The sequence below is a fragment of the Coregonus lavaretus genome (assembly GCF_964263955.1).
Source record: "Coregonus lavaretus genome assembly, chromosome: 27".
In the NCBI taxonomy this organism is placed as follows: domain Eukaryota; kingdom Metazoa; phylum Chordata; class Actinopteri; order Salmoniformes; family Salmonidae; genus Coregonus; species Coregonus lavaretus.
The window spans coordinates 16,336,059-16,357,223 of NC_140014.1; the positions used below are offsets into that span (position 1 = coordinate 16,336,059).

The window sequence follows — 21,165 nt, forward strand, 5'->3', positions numbered from 1 at the left end:
TCACTGAAGCTCTCATATTGGCAGCTAGTACGAGACAGTGCAGAGAAGTGGGGGAAATGTTATTGAGGCAAGAGACGTGCTTTGATAATACAACCTATGGATTACAGAATAAAGTTAGGAATTTTCATATGAGACAGGAGTCAGGATTTGGGGCTTCAGTGGAATTGGGACTGGATAGGAAAATAGCCTAGGCTCTAGGACAGGAGAATATATAATGTTCCCTGATGCCTCTGACTTGTTAACAGACTTCATGTCTGACAGAGATGCCTATGTAGTGAATTGTGCATAGGCCTATCAAAAATCTGAAGAGTCACAATGTCAGCTCAAAGAGGCACACGCTATTTTTAGGCTATACTGTAGGGGTTTCCTGTAGGGTTTATTAACTGCATTATGGTCGCATGTGCAGTGTCAATTATGCGTGTGCTTTGAATTTATGGCGACTTTGTGTGATGTAAATACGCTACACTAAAGGCTTCCACGAAACAACCTGTTTTGATAATCTGATGCTGCGCATGTTGTGTATTTTCTGGAATTGCATTAGTTCCGACATTGGGGGAACATTTTATTTCCCGGGTCTTGTCCTTTTATTCTTTAGGGAAATGTGAAGAGTGTTCCCGGGACAGTCCCGGAATCCCGGTTACCCATGTTAATCCCAAAATGACACAGTCGGACACAGTCAGTGTAATCTAACAGCAGACTACACCACTGTGGACACGTCACCAGAACACGTTCCGCTTAACTGGCCAAGCAGGAAGAGGCTATCAAACCAGGCTAGCTGCCACAGCAGCACAGGACACACTTTCCTTTCCGGGTTCACAAAACATTCCCCACTAAGTAACAGCTTCTGCTCCTTAATTGTGTGTTGAATTGGCTGGAACACAGCTTGACAGGGAGCCAAGCAGCGTGACGGGGGAAATCAGACCGTCAACACACAACGCGTTCAGGGAGCTAACGCCACGCAGGCAGTAAAATGGAGGAGTGACCAGCTGGACTGAGCAATGCAGTTCAAACAGTTGTAGTGTGACCTCTGTGAGCACATGGACACTTACTGTATGTATACAAAACACATGGAATTTCTTTCAGAAGAGACAGTTAAGCATCTACAGCATCTCCGTCAATTGGGGTAACTACTGTTGGCATCTACAGTACTTTGTTCAGTTTGGAGAGTGAGGTAAGTCGGACCGCCTCACCTGGAACAGGTAGACATCTCCGTAGGTGTTGCTGAGACAGAAGACGTTCTCCTTCTTGGGGTGTTCAGGAACGGCCTGGACGATACTGTCCTCTGCAAACAGGGCGTAGCGTGGAGACAGCTCCTGCTCTGGAGAACCCTTCCCATAGGTCTCATAGAACAACAAGGTACAACCTGCAGGGAGAGGAAGAGGTTGGTTGTTAGAGGGAGGAAGAACACACCTCAGAAGAATGACCTCAAACTGTCATTTATTTGTCTCTGTCATTTTACAGTAAAGTGGAAGGAAGGCTGAGGGTCCACATCTACACACACACCTGGCCTGAGGTTTATCCATTTAGCAGATAAATACACCAGTATAATTCCCTGTAAGCTTTTAGGGTAGTGAAGAATCAGTCTATGGTAAATGTAATGCACAGGCTAAGTAAAGGAGGTGGACTAGTCTCCTACAGAAACCACATGAAGCTGCCTCCCTCACTTAAGTGATACGTCTGGACTCTCTCTAGGAGAGTTTTACTTGAACTTTAATGTGATTTAAAGTTTGAAACTGTCCTTCCCCTCTGTCTACCAGCGTAAATTAAATTTCAGTTGATGTATTCCATGATACAGTGGTCATATCGACTGGACATGAGAATTGAATACTCTCTGACCTTCTGTTGTCCTCTACTCTTCCTCACACCTTAAACTCACATTTCAATGTGACCCAACCTAGAGAGCATCAAGCTCGACTCGACTTCAGTGAGGTATTCAAGGTCCAATTAAATTCTGAACGACTGGACCTTAGATGGCAATGTCCCAAACCCTGTTTCCCTCTGCTCACCCACCCCTACTCACCTTTCAGGGTGACCCAGTACTGTTTCCACTTCCTTCGTGTGACCATCTCCAGCTTCCTGTCCTTATGCAGGGTGAGGAGGGGTTTGAAGGAGAGCCAACCAGCCCTGCGCACCACCCCCTGCTCCTTCTCAAACAGCAGGTCCAGCTGCTCCAGAGAGCCCCCCGCAGATTCACTGCTGCTCTCCCCCTCTTCTGTCCCCGTAGACGGGTCTCTCCTTTCACCAGCTCCCCCTCCTCCTCCACTACTGCCCTGTCCAGTCTCCAGTTCCCGCATGAAGTTCTCATAGATGTTCTGGCGAAGGGCATCGTTGCTGTGGTGGAGGGCCCCTGCCGACTGGGCCCGGGAGGCCCCCACACCGCCAGGGTACCACAGGCTGGATACCTGGGAGGGAGAGCTGGTGTCAGCTGTCAGGCCATCCACTCCACTGTCAAAGGCCTCGCTGCCGTCCTTATACCTGGGCTCCTGGAAGGGCATAGAGAGGAGAAGAGGGTGAAGAGAGGGACGAAGTGAGAGGGTGAGTGGAGGGTAGGGAGAGAGGGTGGGTTGAGGTGAGAGGGTGAGGAGAGGGTAGGGAGAGAGGGTGGGATGAGGTGAGAGGGTGAGGAGAGGGTAGGGAGAGAGGGTGGGATGAGGTGAGAGGGTGAGGAGAGGGCGGGATGAGGTGAGAGGGTGAGTGGAGGGTAGGGAGAGAGGGTGGGATGAGGTGAGAGGGTGAGGAGAGGGTAGGGTGAGAGGGTGAGGAGAGGGTAGGGAGAGAGGGTGGGATGAGGTGAGAGGGTGAGGAGAGGGTAGGGAGAGGGTGGGATGAGGTGAGAGGGTGAGGAGAGGGTAGGGAAAGAGGGTGAGATGAGGTGAGAGGGTGAGGAGAGGGTAGGGAGAGAGGATGGGATGAGGTGAGAGGGTGAGGAGAGTGTAGGGAGAGAGGGTGGGATGAGGTGAGAGACTAAGGAGTCCCACAACAAATAACGACAAAAACACTTAAATTCCTGAGCCTGGCACCCAGGCGACTAAAGTTCTTGAGACTGAGACAATTTAATTGAGTCAGCGAGGGCACCCTGGTTTCCTGATCCCAGTAGACCACTACTTCATGGGATTGAACTCTTTCTCTTTCAAGGGTAATGAAAGCCCACCTGCACTCCAATAGATTGCAGCATCTAGTCTCCCCTGGCAACAGGGGTTGAGTGCACTTCAAACACAAACAGTGTTCCGATGCCCTTCCCCAGCGACCCTTCCTCAGTCTCTCGCCCAATCTACACCCCCTTCCTCCCCTGTCTGTCAGTCTGTCACCCCGTGTCTCCCTTTCTTCCCTCAGTCTACCCTAATCTCTCCTCCCCCTCTTCCCCAGCTGTTTCTCATTAGGACCTGGACTGGACCTGAGAGGCTGGCTTGGAGAGTACAGTGCGACCCTAAACCACAGCTGAGCTCTGGAGCCCAGGTGGAGTGGAACGAGAGCTGTAATTAGTCCTGATTTGGGTTGACTCATTGAAAAGGGGCTGCGATGCTGTGATATATGGTTCAATGAGCCAATTGGAAGCAGGGGTGATTAAGTGGCCTTGGTGAAACAAGAGACCCAGTGGAGAGCTCCAGACAGAGGCAGAACAAGGCCAGTGTGGGCCCCTGAACTGGCTCTGCCCTGGACTCCACAGTCACCAGAGTGCAGAGAGACCCAGTGAACATGTCAGCATGAAGCTATAAAAACTCTGAATGGCTCCAATTAAACTATCCAGAGCTCAGTTGGAAACATCACGCTCCAACATTTGCCCATGAAGAATTCACAGTTTGAGTCAGAACACTGAAAGAGACCATTTATTTCTAAAAATGTCCCTCTGCTCATAACTATTCTGTCCTGAAGCCTGGGGTTGCCTAACGCCTACAGAGGACATATATTTGAGGTGGGGTGGAGTTGAAAGGAGAATGGGGGTTTGGGTGTTTGGGTGTTAATCTGATAGACCAGAGTTTGTTGGAGAGTTTCTCATGGACCTATGAAACTGTGCTGGGAACCAGAACAACTTCAATCACAGTCCTTCACAAGCCCTCCTCCTTCTCATTGAAAAGGTCAACGAGTTCAATAGTTCAGGGAAGCTGAGAGTCCTAGGTCTAGTCTCTTCCCAAACCCAACACATGGCAGGAGATTATTAGGGCTTAAGTGAGGTCTAGTAATTTAGAGTGAAAGCTCTGGCCCCAAAGTTTACCCTCATGCCAACACAGGTCACACCCTAATGAACGAGTACCTATCCATAAAGTACACACTATGGACTGGCTCTCTGGAGAGCAGGACAGGGTGGTGAGTAGAGGCCAGAGCAGCTCCACCAAATTCTAATCACCATGACAACCACATAATTAAGAGTGGGAAGGGTTTCTAAATCTTCAGCTGGGACTTAGTTTCACTCCAACAGAGATTGTAAAGGTTTACAGCAATTATCTTGGCATTGTTTGAAAAGTGTGTTCAAGTTTAAAAGAGCTATTGAATTGGAGCATAATGTTTGATTTCAAGACTCAAAGTCAGAGGGCCACATTTTGAAGCTAATTTGGGAAAATCTAACAACGCACATTTTTAGCAATTACCTACTTAGACTTTGTTGCAGAAAATATGACTATGGTGTTTACATTTATGAGGCTAAATGCTCTAAATAAGCTATTACAGAACCATAACACAGATTTACACAAACACACACTATCCAGTGATTCGGCATACAAGTCATGGTTATTCTTATCCTCTTATGTTGTACAAAACAGTCTGGTGCCATTTTACAGGTCCAGTTCTCAGCTGTCTGACCCATGCTGCAACACTGACCTACACTGTACGTCATACAGACCTGCTGTAAACTGGTAAATAACATGTCGTTTCAACCAATCACACCAACACCGTCACACTCAACAGCAAATGACCTACAATGGCAAGCTATGCTTCCAACACATGGCATTTAGCATATTCCCCCCATTAGCATGAGGTTGGTAAAAACACTAAACTGACATGATCTCTTGTACCCACCCAGACGTAGTCATGGAATCTGCAGACCCCTTGGCTTCTCATCCTTTCTCTCTGTTTCATGCTTTACTCTCCGGTAGACTACTGCATCTCTAGTCCCTACACAATGCACCATCCGCGTCGCACATTTCATTTTGCGGTACCCTGTGGTTTTCTGTCCTCAGACAGCTGGTATTGTGGTACTCGGACCGGGGACAACGTTGTGTTCCTGGCGAGACGACACCGACCGCTGAGGCACATGGCCCAGATAACCAGTAACAGTCCCCAGCCAAGAATCTGACAGAGAGTTGCTTCCTCTGCCCCCCTCCCTAACAGGACACTAACATAGTTGGAACACTGGTCTGTGCCAAGCACTGGGAGACTCCACATAATAACCATATTCTCCTGTGGAGCTGCAGACACTCATATCTCAAAGGGAAATTCCAAAGGAGACACACCTCATGCAGCTAAGGGGTCCTGTGTGGCTCAGTTGGTAGAGCATGGCACTTGCAATGCCATGGTTGTGGGTTCGATTCTCACGGTATGAACAAATATGAAAATGTATGCACTCACTACTGTAAGTCGCTCTGGATAAGAGTGTCTGCTAAATGACAAAAAATGTCAAATGTAAATCTAAGGCAGTACCTCTATTACAGACTACAGGTTGACTACATGGAGACTAGCAATATGCTATGGGTACAGAACTAACTGCAAACACAGCTGTAGACCTACTGGTTGTACATACCAAGCGATGAAGATAGTTCATAGATCTGTATACAGCCTGTGAAGAACAACATCAGTTTAGAACCTCAGTGGACGTATTTCCTTGCCACTGTCGCTTCTGCTTGCTCTTTGTGGGGTTAGTACTTAGGGACACTTTGTGACAAATGTTACTGTAAAAAACACTTAGATTGTTTGAGCACTGGGACCCTGACCTACACAGACAACCCCAGACGACAGCCCCACTCACCTGTGTCTTCCTCTTCTTCCTGCTGAGGCTTCCAGTCCAGTCGCTGAGGCGTCGCATGCGGCTCCTGACAGCGCCAGAGCCCTTCTTCAGGGTGGAGCGCTCTCCGCTGGGCCGGGCCTTACGGCAGGGCAGGGTGTAGGACGAGTACTGCCTGGCCTCTGGACACTCCTCCTCAGCAGGCACGTCCAGGGCCGAAACAAAGGAGGCCCGGTGCTGGATGTGATGGGGGGATTCCCTGTACTGGGCCGACAGATCCTTAGCAGTGGGGAAGGTGGCAGCCATACTGGGGTCCCTGTAGAGATCTGATATGGACACCGGGGGAGACTGTTGGCCGAAGGCCTCCAATTGGTCAGCCCTACTGTTTCCCATAGTCCTACTGGAGGAGCAGGACTGGTCCTGGTCGCAGAGCTCTGCGCTGGGCCCCCAGGGAGAGTCGTACCAGGACCCCTCGGAGCTCAGCGAGCTGCCCTTGCTGGTCCTGGTGGTGGAGGTTGAGGCTGGCTGCGGAGCTCCGTGGTGGGCCTCAGGCCTCCTACTGCTGCCAGGAAGGCTTGGGGTGGACTCCAGGGTGGGGGAGAATTTGAGCAGCTGCACCGGCCCAGAGGCCTCGTCCAGGGGCAGACCACTGTTAGTGTTGGTGAACTCCACCCTCAGACTACCATCCTTCTTGATGACCACCCTGGGACTGCTCTGCTCCTCCAGCCCCTCTTCAGCCTCTCCTCGCATCCTCTCTGGGGTCCTGTGTCCGTTCAGAGTATGGTCGTTCAGCTCCCCTGATGCTTTACTGTACAAGCTTCCACTGCCCTCAAATGGGCAGCAGCCATTCTCAGCAGGGAGGTGTGAGTGGCCTCCTGGTGGGGAGCCATGCCAGCGATGGCAGTTTGGACTACCCTTCACACCCTTGGTGACGTAATCGTAGTGTCTGGAGACGTACGGCTCTCCTCTCCTCTGCGGGGGGGAGAGGCAGCCTCGGCCAACAGCCCTGGCTTTGTAACCCGAGCCCCCCAGCCCACCTTTCCACCACGTATGGGGGGAAAGAACCTCCTCTTTGGTTGAGCGGAACTTTAGTGAGTAGGGTTTTTGTTTCCCGGGGAGGATTAAGCTGGTGCCCTTGGGCCCCTGAAGGCTGTACTGGCTCTCAGAGTTTCCCATTGCGATCTGGAAGACAAAGGAGACAGATTCTTTCAGAGATACTATGGAAGGCAAGGCAGACATCTGTTGGGTGACATAATTTCAGTTCTCGTCACACTGCTGTGCTGAGAGGCTACTGTAACTCAGATTGGTCATGGTTGAGCAGACTCAGTCAAAATAGACATTACCACACCACTGTTACCGACTAATGATTCTTATGGGAGGCCATCAGTCACGGACTAGGTATAACAGCTGAGTGAAAAGACCAAAGAAAAGGCTTCATTTTGCAGGAGAGCATCTAATAATTACAAAGACGTCCTGTTCTTCTTATTTTAGACCTTTTCCAGGAAAGGTACCAAGGCGGCGTCAGCACCAGTGTGACCAACAAGCCTTCATGGCTGTTATGTGTGAAATGACTTCCAGAGAACCTCAAAAGGATTTTAGATTAGGGAAGGAGGGGCATGACCAGACATCTGAAGGAAGTGAATCAAAGAACAGTAAGGTGCGGTTTGAGAGATATAGAGGCTTGATTTGACAACTGTTTGTCAACTGTAATGTGTTCCTGAAGGTAGCTACGGCTCACTGACTGTAACGTCAATGCATTATCAGTCTAGTTGGCAACACTACATTAGCTATAATTTTCCACTCCCTGCACTGCTTAAACGTGCTAAGTGACTTACTTACAACCACTACCACTTATAGAAGCCAGAACTATAGAGTCACCTGTGTCCTACAGTGTCTTGTCAGAGTGTGGTCCTCCAGTGGGCATGGTGGTCCTGGACTCCTCTGCTCTCAGACGACACTATCTCCTTCTGCTGCACAGCCAGGATCATCTGAGGGGCACACAAAGGAGAGTGGTTGGGATTAGTGATTGGGTTATCGCTATGACAACACAGCTTTGTTAACTGCCTGCGACAAACCCCCATGTTTGATGACAGGTGTTGCAATTAGGGCTGAGTCCTAATCCAGTGGTCGGTAGAGGACATTGGTCTTTTAGTGGTTAAGAAGAGGACATCCAGCTTTGATCAGAGGACTACTCTCCATTAAGATACTGAGGAGCAGATTAACTTGACAAAATCCTCAATGTCTGTTTACAAGAGGAATAACACTATATGGCTACTGTACCTCACCCGAAGAAAGGGCATGCTTGGCATACAACACACTAAAATTGAATTAGTACTAAAAACTTTTGCTGTCAAAGACAAACAGTACAGAAATTCAATGCTTGGCCTCCCAAGTGGCGCAGTGGTCTAAGGCACTACATCGCAGTGCTAACTGTGCCACTAGAGATCCTGGTTCGATTCCAAGCTCTGTCGCAGCCGACCGGGAGACCCATGGGGCGGCGCACAATTGGCCCAGCGCCTTCCAGGGTAGGGGAGGGTTTGGCCAGCAGGGATGTTCTTGTCCCATCGCGCACTAGCGACTCCTGTGGCGGGCCGGGCGCAGTGCACACTGACTCGGTCGCCAGGTGTACGGTGTTTCCTCCGGCACATTGGTGCAGCTGGCTTCCGGGTTGGGCGGGCACTGTGTCAAGAAGCAGTGCGGCTGGGTTGGGTTGTGTTTCGGAGGACGCACGGCTCTCGACCTTCGCCTCTCCCATGTCCGTGCAGGAGTTGCAGCGATGGGACAAGATTGTAGCTACCAATTGGATACCACGAAATTGGGGAGAGAAAGGGGGTAAAATACCCCAAAATATATATATTCAATGTTTCCAGTTAGGCTCAAACCTGCACCAGATTTCCATCACAGTAAACCTTAAGGAGTCAGCCCAGGTCTGTGCTGCTGTGCCATTCTGGTTCTATGACTACTGTAGAAACTCACTCCTCCCCTCTGACTCAAAACCTCCTGATTTCCCTCTCCAACCTAAACATTTTTTCCAATTCTGCAGAACTCAAATGACGTCTTCTTTGATCAGTTGGGAAAGTTTTTCCAAAGCTGGCTACAGTTTGCCCCACTGTTTATTTTTAAACACTGGAATTCCAGCCATTTTCTTTTGTGCCCCTACAGCTAGATTTGTCCAGGGGCGGATTCTGAAAAACATAAACCGCTGGAGAGCTTTCTTACTGTAGCTGTGGGCTCAGCTGAGGAAAGAGCACGACCCTTCCAGTACACTATTAAACTTCTACATGCATGTAGCTCACTGCCAACAGCCTAACCCAGGGGATTAACTGATCTGTGGCATTACTGCTCTTAATCTCTCCTTCCTACTATACTTATGTACCTTGACTTTAGAGATCTTAGAGTCAAGCAGGGGATAAGACAGTCTGCTGAATGACTAGATGTAATGTACTGTAGCATATAGGCTGAGGGTAATGGGAATCCAAAGCTCCGGATTGAGAGTAAAGGAGGTCTGTAGCATAAGTCTGATGTCACAGTCACAAAAATGTTTTTATTGTGGTGCCTGTGACCTTTCCAATGTGTTAAGTCTTGGACATTAAGTCTTGGTTACGAGAGTGTATAATCAGGTTTCTATGAAGTGGGTCAGTCAGGCACAAGGTTAACAGTTTAGCCATGTTTGTTTTTAGTCCTGACCTACACTATATATTCAAAAGTATGTGGACACCCCTTCAAATTAGTGGATTCGGCTATTTCAGCCACACCCGTTGCTGACAGGTGTGTAAAATCAAGCACAGCCATGCAATCTCCATAGACGACACATTGGCAGTAGAATGGCCTTACAGAAGAGCTCAGTGACTTTCAACGTGGCACCATCATAGGATGCCACCTTTCCCAACAAGTCAGGTCGTCAAATTTCTGCCCTGCTAGAGCTGCCCCGGTCAACTGTAAGGGCTGTTATAGTGAAGTGGAAATATCTAGGAGCAACAACGGCTCAGCCGCGAAGTGGTAGGCCACACAAGCTCAGAACGGGACCGCCGACTGCTGAAGCACGTAGAAATCGTTTGTCCTCGGTTGCAACACTCACTACCGAGCTCCAAACTGCCTCTGGAAGCAATGTCAGCACAATAACTGTTCATCGGGAGCTTCATGAAATGGCTTTCCATGGCCGTGCAGCCGCACACAACCATAAGATCACCATGCACAATGCCAAGCATCGGCTGGAGTGGTGTAAAGCTCGCCACCATTGGACTTTGGAGCAGTGGAAACGCATTCTCTGGAGTGATGAATCACACTTCACAATCTGGCAGTCCGATGGACGAATCTGGGTTTGGCGGATGCCAGGAGAACGCTACTTGCCAGAACGCATAGTGCCACCTGTAAAGTTTGGTGGAGGAGGAATAATGGTCTGGGGCTGTTTTTCATGGTTCGGGCTAGGCCACTTAGTTCCAGCGAAGGGAAATCTTAACGCTACAGTATACAATGACATTCTAGACGATTCTGTGCTTCCAACTTTGTGGCAACAGTTTGGGGAAGGCCCTTTCCTGTTACAGCATGACAATGCCCCTGTGCACAAAGCGAGGTCCATAAAGAAATGGTTTGTCGAGATTGGTGTGGAAGAACTTGACTGGCCTGCACAAAGCCCTGACCTCACCTTGGGATGAATTGGAACGCTGACTGCGAGCCAGGCCTAATCACCCCAACATCAGTGCCCGACCTCTCTAATGCTCTTGTGGCTGAATGGAAGCAAGTCCCCACAGCAATGTTCCAACATCTAGTGGAAAGCCTTCCCAGAAGAGTGGAGGATAGCAGCAAACAGGGGCCAACTCCATATTAATGCCCATGATTTTGGAATGAGATGTTCGACGAGCAGGTGTCCACATACTTTTGATCATGTAGTGTATTACAAACTGCTGCTAGCCATCACCAGCTATAAATGTTCTCACATCTTGTACAGAGACACTGGTGCTAATGATACTGAACTGGACACTTCGAGAGAGAGTAAACTGAGCAAATAAGACTTTAGCATCTATTCTCATGAGAAATAACAGAGAGATAAAGATACACTTGTTACAGAGAGGGCACCACTGGGTCAATTTAAATGTGTCTGCCAGGATGAGGCTGTTCTCAGTTTCAAAGAGGTAAAGCAGCTTTCCTGACAGAAAGTGTTCTCAGGGTTGCCAAGTCTAAGGCCTTTAGCTCTGACAGATGCAGTAAGAAGGGTTGCCAAGTCTAAGACCTCTAACAGCCAGAGTTCCCAGGGTTGCCAAGTTAAGGCCAGAGGCCACGTGTCCAAGGTTAAGAGTCAGCAGAGGTCACGGGTGCCTGGTCGACCGCAGTTGACCACTCCACTAGGCTAATAGTCCCTGGCCTGCCCTCCACAGCCTTCCGGATCTGTGGGAAAACCGGATCACCATCTATCACGGACAAATTTACCATCCATCTGCCATAGTCTCCTCATCTCCCCCCTCCCAACCTTCTCTCTGATTAGCATTGACAACGATTAGCCCATCGAGTTTGAAGCAGGGAAATGGCTCCAAACCCCTCAAAATGAATGAGGAGAAACCAAACAAAGCTCTTTGGGAGCAAATAGACAAATGCAGCTGGCGTGCAGCAGGAGTTAGAAGAAAGGTTGTCACAATGGCTGCTTCCAGTTCCTTTCAATGCTAGTTCTGACACAGAGCTAACTTCTGACTGTTTATTCAGGCAAGGGAAGGCTGCAAGTTTGAAAGCCTCAAAGCCACAAATACACACACATTCATGCATACGTCAACCTGCTGATGTGGGCTGAACCGGAGCATTGTAACAGTGTTTTGTGAGGGGAACACATCTTCCTTAGCCAAAGCACTGAACCCCTCAACAGCCCCTCCGATAGGCCATCTATTCAGGCCCACCCTCCCCCAACACCCGGTGACCTGGCATTCTCCTGCTAATGCCCCAGGATGACTCCCACGCCTCTCCCTGTTCAGTCTGACAGCGTGTCTCAGGGATGGAGCCTTGGGCCAAGTCAGTGAGGACACACTTCCACAGGGTATAAACACTGCATAGTTATGCTGTAGAAAGGAGTGGGAGGGGGTGTAGTAGTGGGGTGTCCATGTCATCACTGCATTTTTCCTTCATGAGCAAACTGCATTACCTTGAGACAGTAGCCACAAAGCCCCCATATAACTTCTTACAGACACGTGCATGCCTCTGCAATCGCGCGCAGACACACACACACACACACACACACAAAAAAAGGCCAAGTCTATATCAGACTTCACACAGGGTTGCATATTGAGCCAGGCTGAGGCTGTCTGTGAAAAACCTTCTTGTCCTTGAAGGTAAACTTGAGAAACAAAGCCTCAGCAAACCCTAGACACAGCAGTATGAAACATTGGGCTGGGTTGGGCCTTCCTTGGAGGACACAGCCCCAGCCTCAGCACTACAATTCCATGCTAGTGCACTTTTTTAACCCACTAAGCTACAGAACCCTATAGATTAGGAACCACTCACTTAGCATTTCTCAAAGGCTAGGCAAAAGTGGACACAGAAACTTGTTGTACAAGAAAAAATCCCAGCATGAAGAATGGATCTGCATAGCCCTATCAGAGGAAATTATCAATCCAAACAGACGGACAGCTTGGTTTTGGCTTCAATCTGACATTAAGTGCACTAGAAAAATAAAACAGGTAAAACTACTGTCTCATTAATCATGTAAAAGGACACAATGGATGTATTGAAAAGGTTTCAATTCTCATGAACTTCATTGTTCCCTCAGACCCATACCGTCATCTATTATTATAATGAGTTATCCAGCTCTCCCTCATGTTACCTTCCTTCTGTCAAATCAGTACCCAGGGGACTCCTCCCTTATCACTTATCACCTTCCTGTGGCACAGAGCCTAGCTTAATGCCCAGCTAACTCTTAAAGGAGCAGTACAGTATAATCGATCCACGGCTGTTTTAGAAGCAGGAAAACACTGTCTGAGAGTGAGACCCACTTTCACAAGACAAATTCACACGGACTGACAAAAACAGGAAGTAAACAAAAGTCAATAGAATGTTGTTGTAAGAAGGAGATATGTTTCTGCCTGAGCTCTGTCATACATGCTGAATACAGAGGATCCTGTGACCATTCAGTTATGAGGAGGAAACTCCATGAATCATAGAGTGCAGGCATATATTACAGTGTGGTAGATTATACTGTATTGCCAAAGCCACTGAGCATCAATCAAACTGCTTGTTAGTGTCTTTTGGACTTTTTCATTATACATTTAAAGGCCTTCGACGTGCTCTGATCCTCTGAACCAAGAATGACATGACGCCCTATGAGTGATTTACAGAGATATGTGGGAGTCATTTCAGAATCAGACAAATGCCAACAGAGTCAAAACAGTTGACATAATGGAGCACTGATTAGACCAAAAGTACTGTTGCCAACTTTACTATAGGATCTAAATCCTGGGCTATACGACAGACCAGAAACACCACAGAGAATGTAAAGAATCCATCGTAGCAAACAGCAACAACAATCAGTGAGTCTGACTGACTCTGCTGTGAATGAATAGAATGCTGACAACAGTGAAATGTACAGAGTTGATAACGAGCTCCTCTGTGGGAGAAAAATATCACCTTACATAATCACCCTCACTGGGGTCTACAGTAACAGAGCCAAAAGAGTTATAGCCTACACTACAGCAGGGAACACGCCAACATCCCTAAACAGTACAATAGATGTCGTGTTGAAGTCTGCTTGTACACAAACAAAGCACCAGACACACACAGACACACAGACACACAGACATGTCCACACCTGTGCACCTGGATAAAAGACAACCTTAGTTACATTTTTTCCCCTGTTTTATCTTAATCCTAGTAATAGAGGAAACAAAGGGAAGGATGAAATAGAGAGATAAAAACGTCCCTTACCTCCGTCCAAAGCTTTAATCTAAAAGCTCTTTGAAGAGCAAGCAAGGAGAATCTAGAGCTCTCTGATCTTAATGTGGAGTCAATGAAGTCAGCCTGCCGGTCTTAAAGTGACACACACACACTACACACACACACTGGCTGAGGCACATGTGGAAACTTCCTCTCCTTCCATCCAGATTCTAGGCAAAGCGAATCGTAATCCTCCAGGGTAACGCGGGGCAACGGACCGAGGTGAGGAGGAGGAAAAGTGGTCAAGCCAGCCTCACTCACTCGCCCCAGTTATGTTTTATTTAGTATAGGAACACCCTCAGCGTTGTTTCTCCTTTCTCCTGCTTTTCCGTTGGCCACAGTAGAGGATGCAAGAGCTTTTTTTAAACCCAAAGCGGTTTTCCATGGGCACTAGATATTATTGGGCGAGACAAGTTGGCGTATGAAGCTGTATAATGCCTGCGAGGCACCAGGGAATGCTGCTATGACTGGGACTCTTGACTAAACCCAACATACCACAATGACCCCAAGAGAGCACTGTGATGGAACGCTCTGAAGCCAGGCTGAGGAGATCACAGAGCAGAGAGAGAGAAGGAGGATAAAGTCTTCCTCATGCTTCAGTTCGGCTGGCACCTACCAGAACTCGGCTAGGTGAACCGAACGAGTGTGCTCGCATACTCCTTTAAAAGAGATTAGCTTGATAAACGAGAAAAAAGCGGCAATAGCACTATTTGTCCATCTTACGACGCCGTAGCCAGTATACACTTCCTCAAAATAGTCATAATTAATTTTAAAATAACTGAAGAAATCTGTCATAAATGTTGATGTTTTTGCAGTGGAGATCTTAGTCGCGTAATTTTACATCTAACTAAGATGTTTGGTGCAGTATCTCTCAAGTGAAAACATGTGCATGAAAACGAGTCCTCTATTGCTAAATGACAACAAACACTTCATTAAAGGATATCTACTGTTGACCAATGACCAACGAAAGGGCGTAGACTCGAGAGAAATGTGTGCACGAAAAGCCGGAAAAAAACCTTGCCGAAGACTAAAACGTCACAAAATGTTGTCATAATACACTGAGTGTACAAAACATTAGGAACACCTGCTCTTTCCATGACAGACTGACCAGGTGAAAGCTATGATCCCTTATTGATGTCAGCTGTTAAATCAGTGTAGATGAAGGTGAAGAGACAGATTAAATATGGATTGTTAAGCCTTGAGTCGATTAAGACATGGATTGTGTATGCGTGTCATTCAGAGGGTGTGCCTCAACGGGGTATGGTAGTAGGTGCCACCAATTTGAGTATGTCAAGAACTGCAACGCTGCTGTGTCTTTCTCGCTCAAAAGTTTCCTGTGTGTATCAAGAATGGTCCACCACCCAAAGGACATCCAGCCAACTTGACATAACTGTGGGAAGCATTGGAGTCAACATGGGCCAGCATCCCTGTGGAACGCTTTCGACACCTTGTAAAGTCCATGCCGAGACGACGAATTGAGGCTGTTCTGAGGGCAAAATATTAGGAAGGTGGTCCTAATGTTTTGTACACTCAGTGTATATGCACAAACTGTTCCGAACTATTTTGGATGGGAAGCATACGGATGCCTTAAGACAGCTAGAAAGACTAAGGGCTGGATGAAGAGAAGGAGTGATGAGAGGGGAGTAGTCAAGAGAGACACAGAGGGAGGGATGAGGGGGTTGGGATGAACAGTATGCTGAGCCAGAGGACCAGATCTGTATCCATTTTAAAAAGCTAATTAAGGTGAATGAGAAAAGGCACAGAGACAAAAGTCCACATGCATTCCCTGGAATTAACGTCTCTGAAACGCAGACCAAATGGTATGCTTTCCTGGCGGGTCCAAATTGTGACCACCTTTCTAAAACACACATGCTCCTCTACACAGAACCTTCACGCAAACTGGCCTATTGAGAAAGCCACAGCACAGCAGGGCCAGTTGCTGGTCTGAAGTATGCCAGACAATTCCAAAGGCTGTTCCTTCTTTTCCCCTCCAGGATTTGTGAGCCGCTCCTTGGTTTTCTAAGTACTAAGAGGAAGAGAATGACCTCTGGTGCTCAAACAAACTTAATTGCTTAGATTTAACCACACAGGATTTGTTGGCAAATTGATGTTCAGCAGGTAATTAGAAGCTAGAAATGTTTATCACGACTCCTGGCTTCGAAACACCATCCCAAAAGACTAAAATTTTCACGTTGGGCAGAAAATAAGGGACTCACCATTTTGTAGACTCACAATTTTTTTTTACAACAATACTGCTGCTCATACAATGTACTATATAAAGACCATTCCCTTCAAGATAGTATACGCCTCTGTAAATAGGAATGCTTGTGGTTATTTGATAAGGTGGAGGTCCTACTCAGACCCAATAGAGGGTGCTCTTCCCATGATCCTCCCTGCTCTCTGACCACAGCCAACCTCCACACAATCCAACCAATCACTTGAGCAGTGGCGTGTATTTATGGAAGCTAAGGGAAGCCAGGCTTCCCCGAAAAATTGACCACAAAAAAAGGATCAAAATAATGTATATTTCGTCTCTCTGTGTTCCATAAATTCCCTTCAATTCGCAAGAGGCTGAATGTATCTCACCGGAGAAAGCGTTCGAGCAAACGAAACAGCGCCCCTCTGTCTCTGTATGTGTAGCCAATCTATCTGATGCAGTCTGGTCAAAAAGAGTATGACATTGTTGCCGCCCGTAGCATTGAATGCAAGGGAAGCTAGCGAGCATTTGGCCCTGATAATCTTTGCTATAAAATAATAGCCAATCAGCGTTGAGCTAAACTGAGTGAGCTCAACTGTGAATGGTCCTGGCGCACCAAAAAAAAGTGTAAAGGGAAGCCAGTTTGGATTTGGCTTCACACCAATCACATGACATCAGAAGCCAAACGTTCCATCTCATTGTGTCATTGTCATCCGGTGGCTAGCTAGCTAAAATCGTCCCTTTCCTAAATTTGCCATGGATGGAGATAGGGATTTGGACTTGTAGTTTTACTTAATTCTCCATACTGGCCAATGATTATAACGGCGATTCTGATCCAACCATAATTTCATACATTGTGCCCTTCACCTGAGAGGATGGAAGTTCAACATGTAGCTAGATGCAGTAGGCAGATGTTAACTAGCTGGCGTTTCCCATGAAAGGAAGTTAGGCTAGCAAGACAACAAAAAGTAAAAGCGTGTACTGAATGACAGAGTCATGGACAGTTTAGGCAACATGAAAGAGGAGGATGGCATTGGCGTTTCTTTACAAGTAGGGTGAGTCAACATAATGTTTTTTCTACTTACATGCAAGCATGCACACACACACACACAGAAATCAGTACCATGGACAGCCACATCATATTAAGCTTACATTGATTGGACTAAATAGTTTTTGGTATCTTTTAGTTGTCACTGTATTATACTAAGAGGTGATTAGATTATGGTGAAATGTTGAAGTTGAAATGGTACTGGAATAGTGGAGGCAGCGCCTGTTTTCTTTGTGACTTGAGGTAACTCTCCATGGTTCTAAATCAATAGTTGTTTAGTAGTCAAAAAATTTCAGAAACATTCGCTTGCTTGACCATGCTGTAGGTCATGTAACCGTTTGTTACATGCAATATGTTTTGTGGACATCACCGGACAGACGTTGCTCTCCGGTTTTGTGATGAAACAAACGTGTGGTTGAATTTATTCTGCCATTGTGTTTTCTTATTGGCTCGGCCTTAGGCCTATATATCACGGTGGCAAGGCATATGAACTAACAGGTTATAGAGCAAACAACGCAATCATCACATAGGTTGTAATATGGCTTTCTTTCCTGGCTTGGCTTCCCCGGTAATTTTACCCACGCACCGCTACTGTACTTGAGACCAATCCAAATTAGCTGATTTGTGAAACTCTTACAAATACCAACATTGTAAGCTAATAGTTCAGAAAATTATCCACTAATGATGCTTGTAGTTGGCCCATTGTCCATGAATTGCTGTAAAATAAGAGGCTGTTCTTGGCCGGCTGCTTGGGCAAAAGTAGTCAGGTTCACAATGTTGGCAACAATAAGAGCAACAATGTCAGCAGGATAATGGCCCTCGTGGCCTAGTCTGGGAAATCTCAAAGGCTTTTGAAGAGGCTGAGGAGTGCAGGGTTAGCGAACACACTTTCAGAGGCAGAGAAGCAGAAAGAAAGAAAGAAAGAAAGAAAGAAAGAAAGAAAGAAAGAAAGAAAGAAAGAAAGAAAGAAAGAAAGAAAGAAAGAAAGAAAGAAAGAAAGAAAGAAAGAAAGAAAGAAAGAAAGAAAGAAAGAAAGAAAGAAAGAAAGAAAGAAAGAAAGAAAGAAAGAAAGAAAGAAAGAAAGAAAGAAAGAAAGAAAGAAAGAAAGAAAGAAAGAAAGAAAGAAAGAAAGAAAGAAAGAAAGAAAGAAAAGAAAAAGGGTCATACCAGTGACAGTCAAAACACACGTTCAGAAGCATAGAACCATAAAGAAAAGAGAGGGAGGAAGGAAGAGATAGAGTAGTGTAATACATATTCATACAGAGCAGGTGTGGGTAATTCCATTGAGCTCAATGAAAGGACTGACCATAATTAAGCTCAATTAACAGGCTGAATGAGCTCTGAGGGGGCAGGATCTAATCAGGGGATAATCTCTCTCCCCTCTCCTCTGCTCTCAGCCAGGAGCCTCATGTAACGTACATCTACATGCCATTTGGGCTGACTCCTACTCAGCACCCTGACAGATAAAGTACTTGAAAGTGCAGAGGCACATTGTAGTACATAATGATAGTAATGGACTGCATTTATATGGCGCTTTTCACTAGCTAGGTCTAAAAGTGCTTTACATAGCAATGGGTTTGGGAGTGCAGGGCTGGGAGAGTGTGAGGTGATACATTGTTCAAAGAGTGTATCAGGGCCGAGGTTTGGTGAACTGTAGGTTTAGTCCTTTCACACACCACCCTGATAATGCACCCTGTGATACCCCTCAACCCCTGATAGCCTCTACCGTTCAATCACCCCCCTCAGTCAGAGGAGACACACTACTGGGCCAGACTTCAACATTCCCACCCACCATTGATAGTCTTCCTCCTCTCCTCCCATCCCTCTGTATAAATCACAATAGAAAACCAACCCGGCTTGCCCTCTCGTCCTAGACTGAGACAGTGAGAGGTGGTTAAGGAAAGTAGGGAGTGAATCACTGTTTCTCCATATCCAAACTGTCATAAAGAACCAAGTGAGAGCAGTATGGATGCTGATGCAATTGTCTGCTGGTGCTGCTTTTGCCATCTTAAATCAGACGTTCCAGGTCAGTGTGCTCCAGGAGACAGGACACAGTAAACGGTAGACACTTTCATTTAGGGGATTGTGTAATGGCAGTTCATGGAAAAGCCGTCAAATTAATTCACACCTCATCTCAGCCCCATTAATAATGTCTAAACCTCCCTACAATAAACTATCGGCTTACACTGAACCCCATGGGATACACCCAAAGAGAGAGGTGGAGAGAGAGAAAACAGAGAGAGATGCATTAACTCAGCACGCTAATAACCCAGTGTCTCTCCCCAACACTGTGACAGATGCATTCTGGTAGCTGTTTGTAATTTGATGCCATTGATTATACAGCTCATGGGGGATTGAGTAGCAACACCCAGCGTGATTTAAATATTCACAACAAAAACTCTGTTGAGAGAGAGAGAGAGAGAGAGAGATAGAGAGAGAGAGAGAGATAGAGAGAGAGAGAGAGAGAGAGAGAGAGAGAGAGAGAGAGAGAGAGAGAGAGAGAGAGAGAGGGAGAGAGAGGGAGAGAGATAGAATTCAGACTCCATGATGTCAATGATCCAGGATCAGAGTTTAGAGGTCAATCAGGTCTATTGTTCCTTTCTGAACTGAACTCCCTCCTTCCTGTCTCTGGCCATGTTGGTCTGGCTCTCCTCCTGAGAGGACGATGTCGTCTGTGGGCTAAGCTTAGTGTCCGTCTGTCTGTTAGCCTCAGGAAGACAAGTGGAGACAGATGGAGAACGTCTCTACAGAGCCACATCTCAGCACATCCTGACACTAAAGCGCTCTAATGTGGAAAAAGCAACTTAAAAACGAGGCAATTCTACGCTATGAATTCATGTCTGATGAACAAAGCACAATCACTAAGAGTCATCACATTCCCGCTCTCTCTTTCCCTTTCTCAGTGCCATGTTGTGAGAACTCTATTTCCTCGTTGACTTCTCCTACTGTCTGTTAGTTCTCCTCAGTTATACCAAAGTGGAAGCAGTAAGCCCAGATCAACAGCCAGATCAACCATCTTTGTCAAGTCCCCTGTCAGATACAGCCCCAGTGGCAGCGTTCTACAAAGAGCTGCATGTCAGAGATGCTCTAGCCCCAGAACTTCAAGGCAGCCTGTGTGTTTTACTCCCCACTGACAGAGACGTTACTAGACCCAAAGTCAGAGCTGGGAGTAAACAGCACATCTACTGCCATGTTCAGTGGAGAGAAAGCCCTGTGATCCTTCGAGGAGTGTCACTATCCATTTTGCATGGCTGCTGTCAGCAGTGTGTGTGTGTGGGCGAGTGCGTGAGTTTAGCAGAGAGAGGGAATGCTGCTTGCATAGGAAATCTACACCTTCAAAGTTGCAATCAATCAGCGAAGGGTAGGTCAGACAACCCTGGCCCTAGATCAAAAGCAAGCTGTGTGTGTGTACCGTGTGTGTGTGTACCGTGTGTGTGTACCGTGTGTGTGTACCGTGTGTGTGTAATGTATGTGTGCCGTGTGTGTGAAACGTTTTCCCCAAAACAACCTTTGTCCATTAGGCAGCTTAATGAGGACTGAAGCAAATTGAATGTTGATGTGCACCTTCCGTTCTCCAGCTGTGGGGAAGATGACACCCTCAGACACTCAGAAGAGAAGCTGGAACATGTTTTACTCTCATAGTCTGAGCCTTAAAAGACTCACTTCAATCTCATTATCTCTGTGGGAGAAGCTATTATGTATCAATCTTTCGATGTCTGCAGCAGAAGTATTGAACTGTATTAAATGTATGTTAAACCACTGAATATTTCCTGTGGTCTTTGTGTTACTCTGACCACTTGCATTGGGGGGCAGAGGTTGAGGTCTGGGAGCTTACACAACATCCCTCCCATGGGAAAGCAGTGCAGCCACAGGCTCCATGGTCTAGGTCTGAGTGCTCTGATTGCCAGAGGGCCAGATAAGAGACTAGAGGGGCCCAGGGAAACAGTTCCCCACCCAGCACTGTGGGGCCAGCCCAGGAAGACACGGCATGGCTGCCAAACATGCCGGTTTCCTCCTCTACAGGGAAAATGGAGATACAGAGGCTGTAGCAGATGCTCACACCTGTGAGATCAG

At 47.0% G+C, this 21,165-nt stretch overlaps 1 protein-coding gene across 1 annotated transcript in view; it reads right to left on the bottom strand.

Annotated features, from left to right (window-relative positions):
- Positions 1-7,914, bottom strand: part of LOC311102915 (rho guanine nucleotide exchange factor TIAM2-like) — a 61,810-nt gene extending 53,896 nt beyond the window's left edge. Inside the window, exons 1-4 of the mRNA XM_084144400.1 lie at positions 7,814-7,914; positions 5,960-7,117; positions 2,021-2,483; positions 1,191-1,363 (exon numbers count right to left, since the gene is read on the bottom strand). Coding sequence (XP_084000526.1) covers positions 1,191-1,363; positions 2,021-2,483; positions 5,960-7,111 — 1,788 coding nt within the window. The 5' untranslated portion in view covers positions 7,112-7,117; positions 7,814-7,914. The remainder of the gene's footprint in view (positions 1-1,190; positions 1,364-2,020; positions 2,484-5,959; positions 7,118-7,813) is intronic.
- Positions 7,915-21,165: the final 13,251 nt, after the last annotated feature.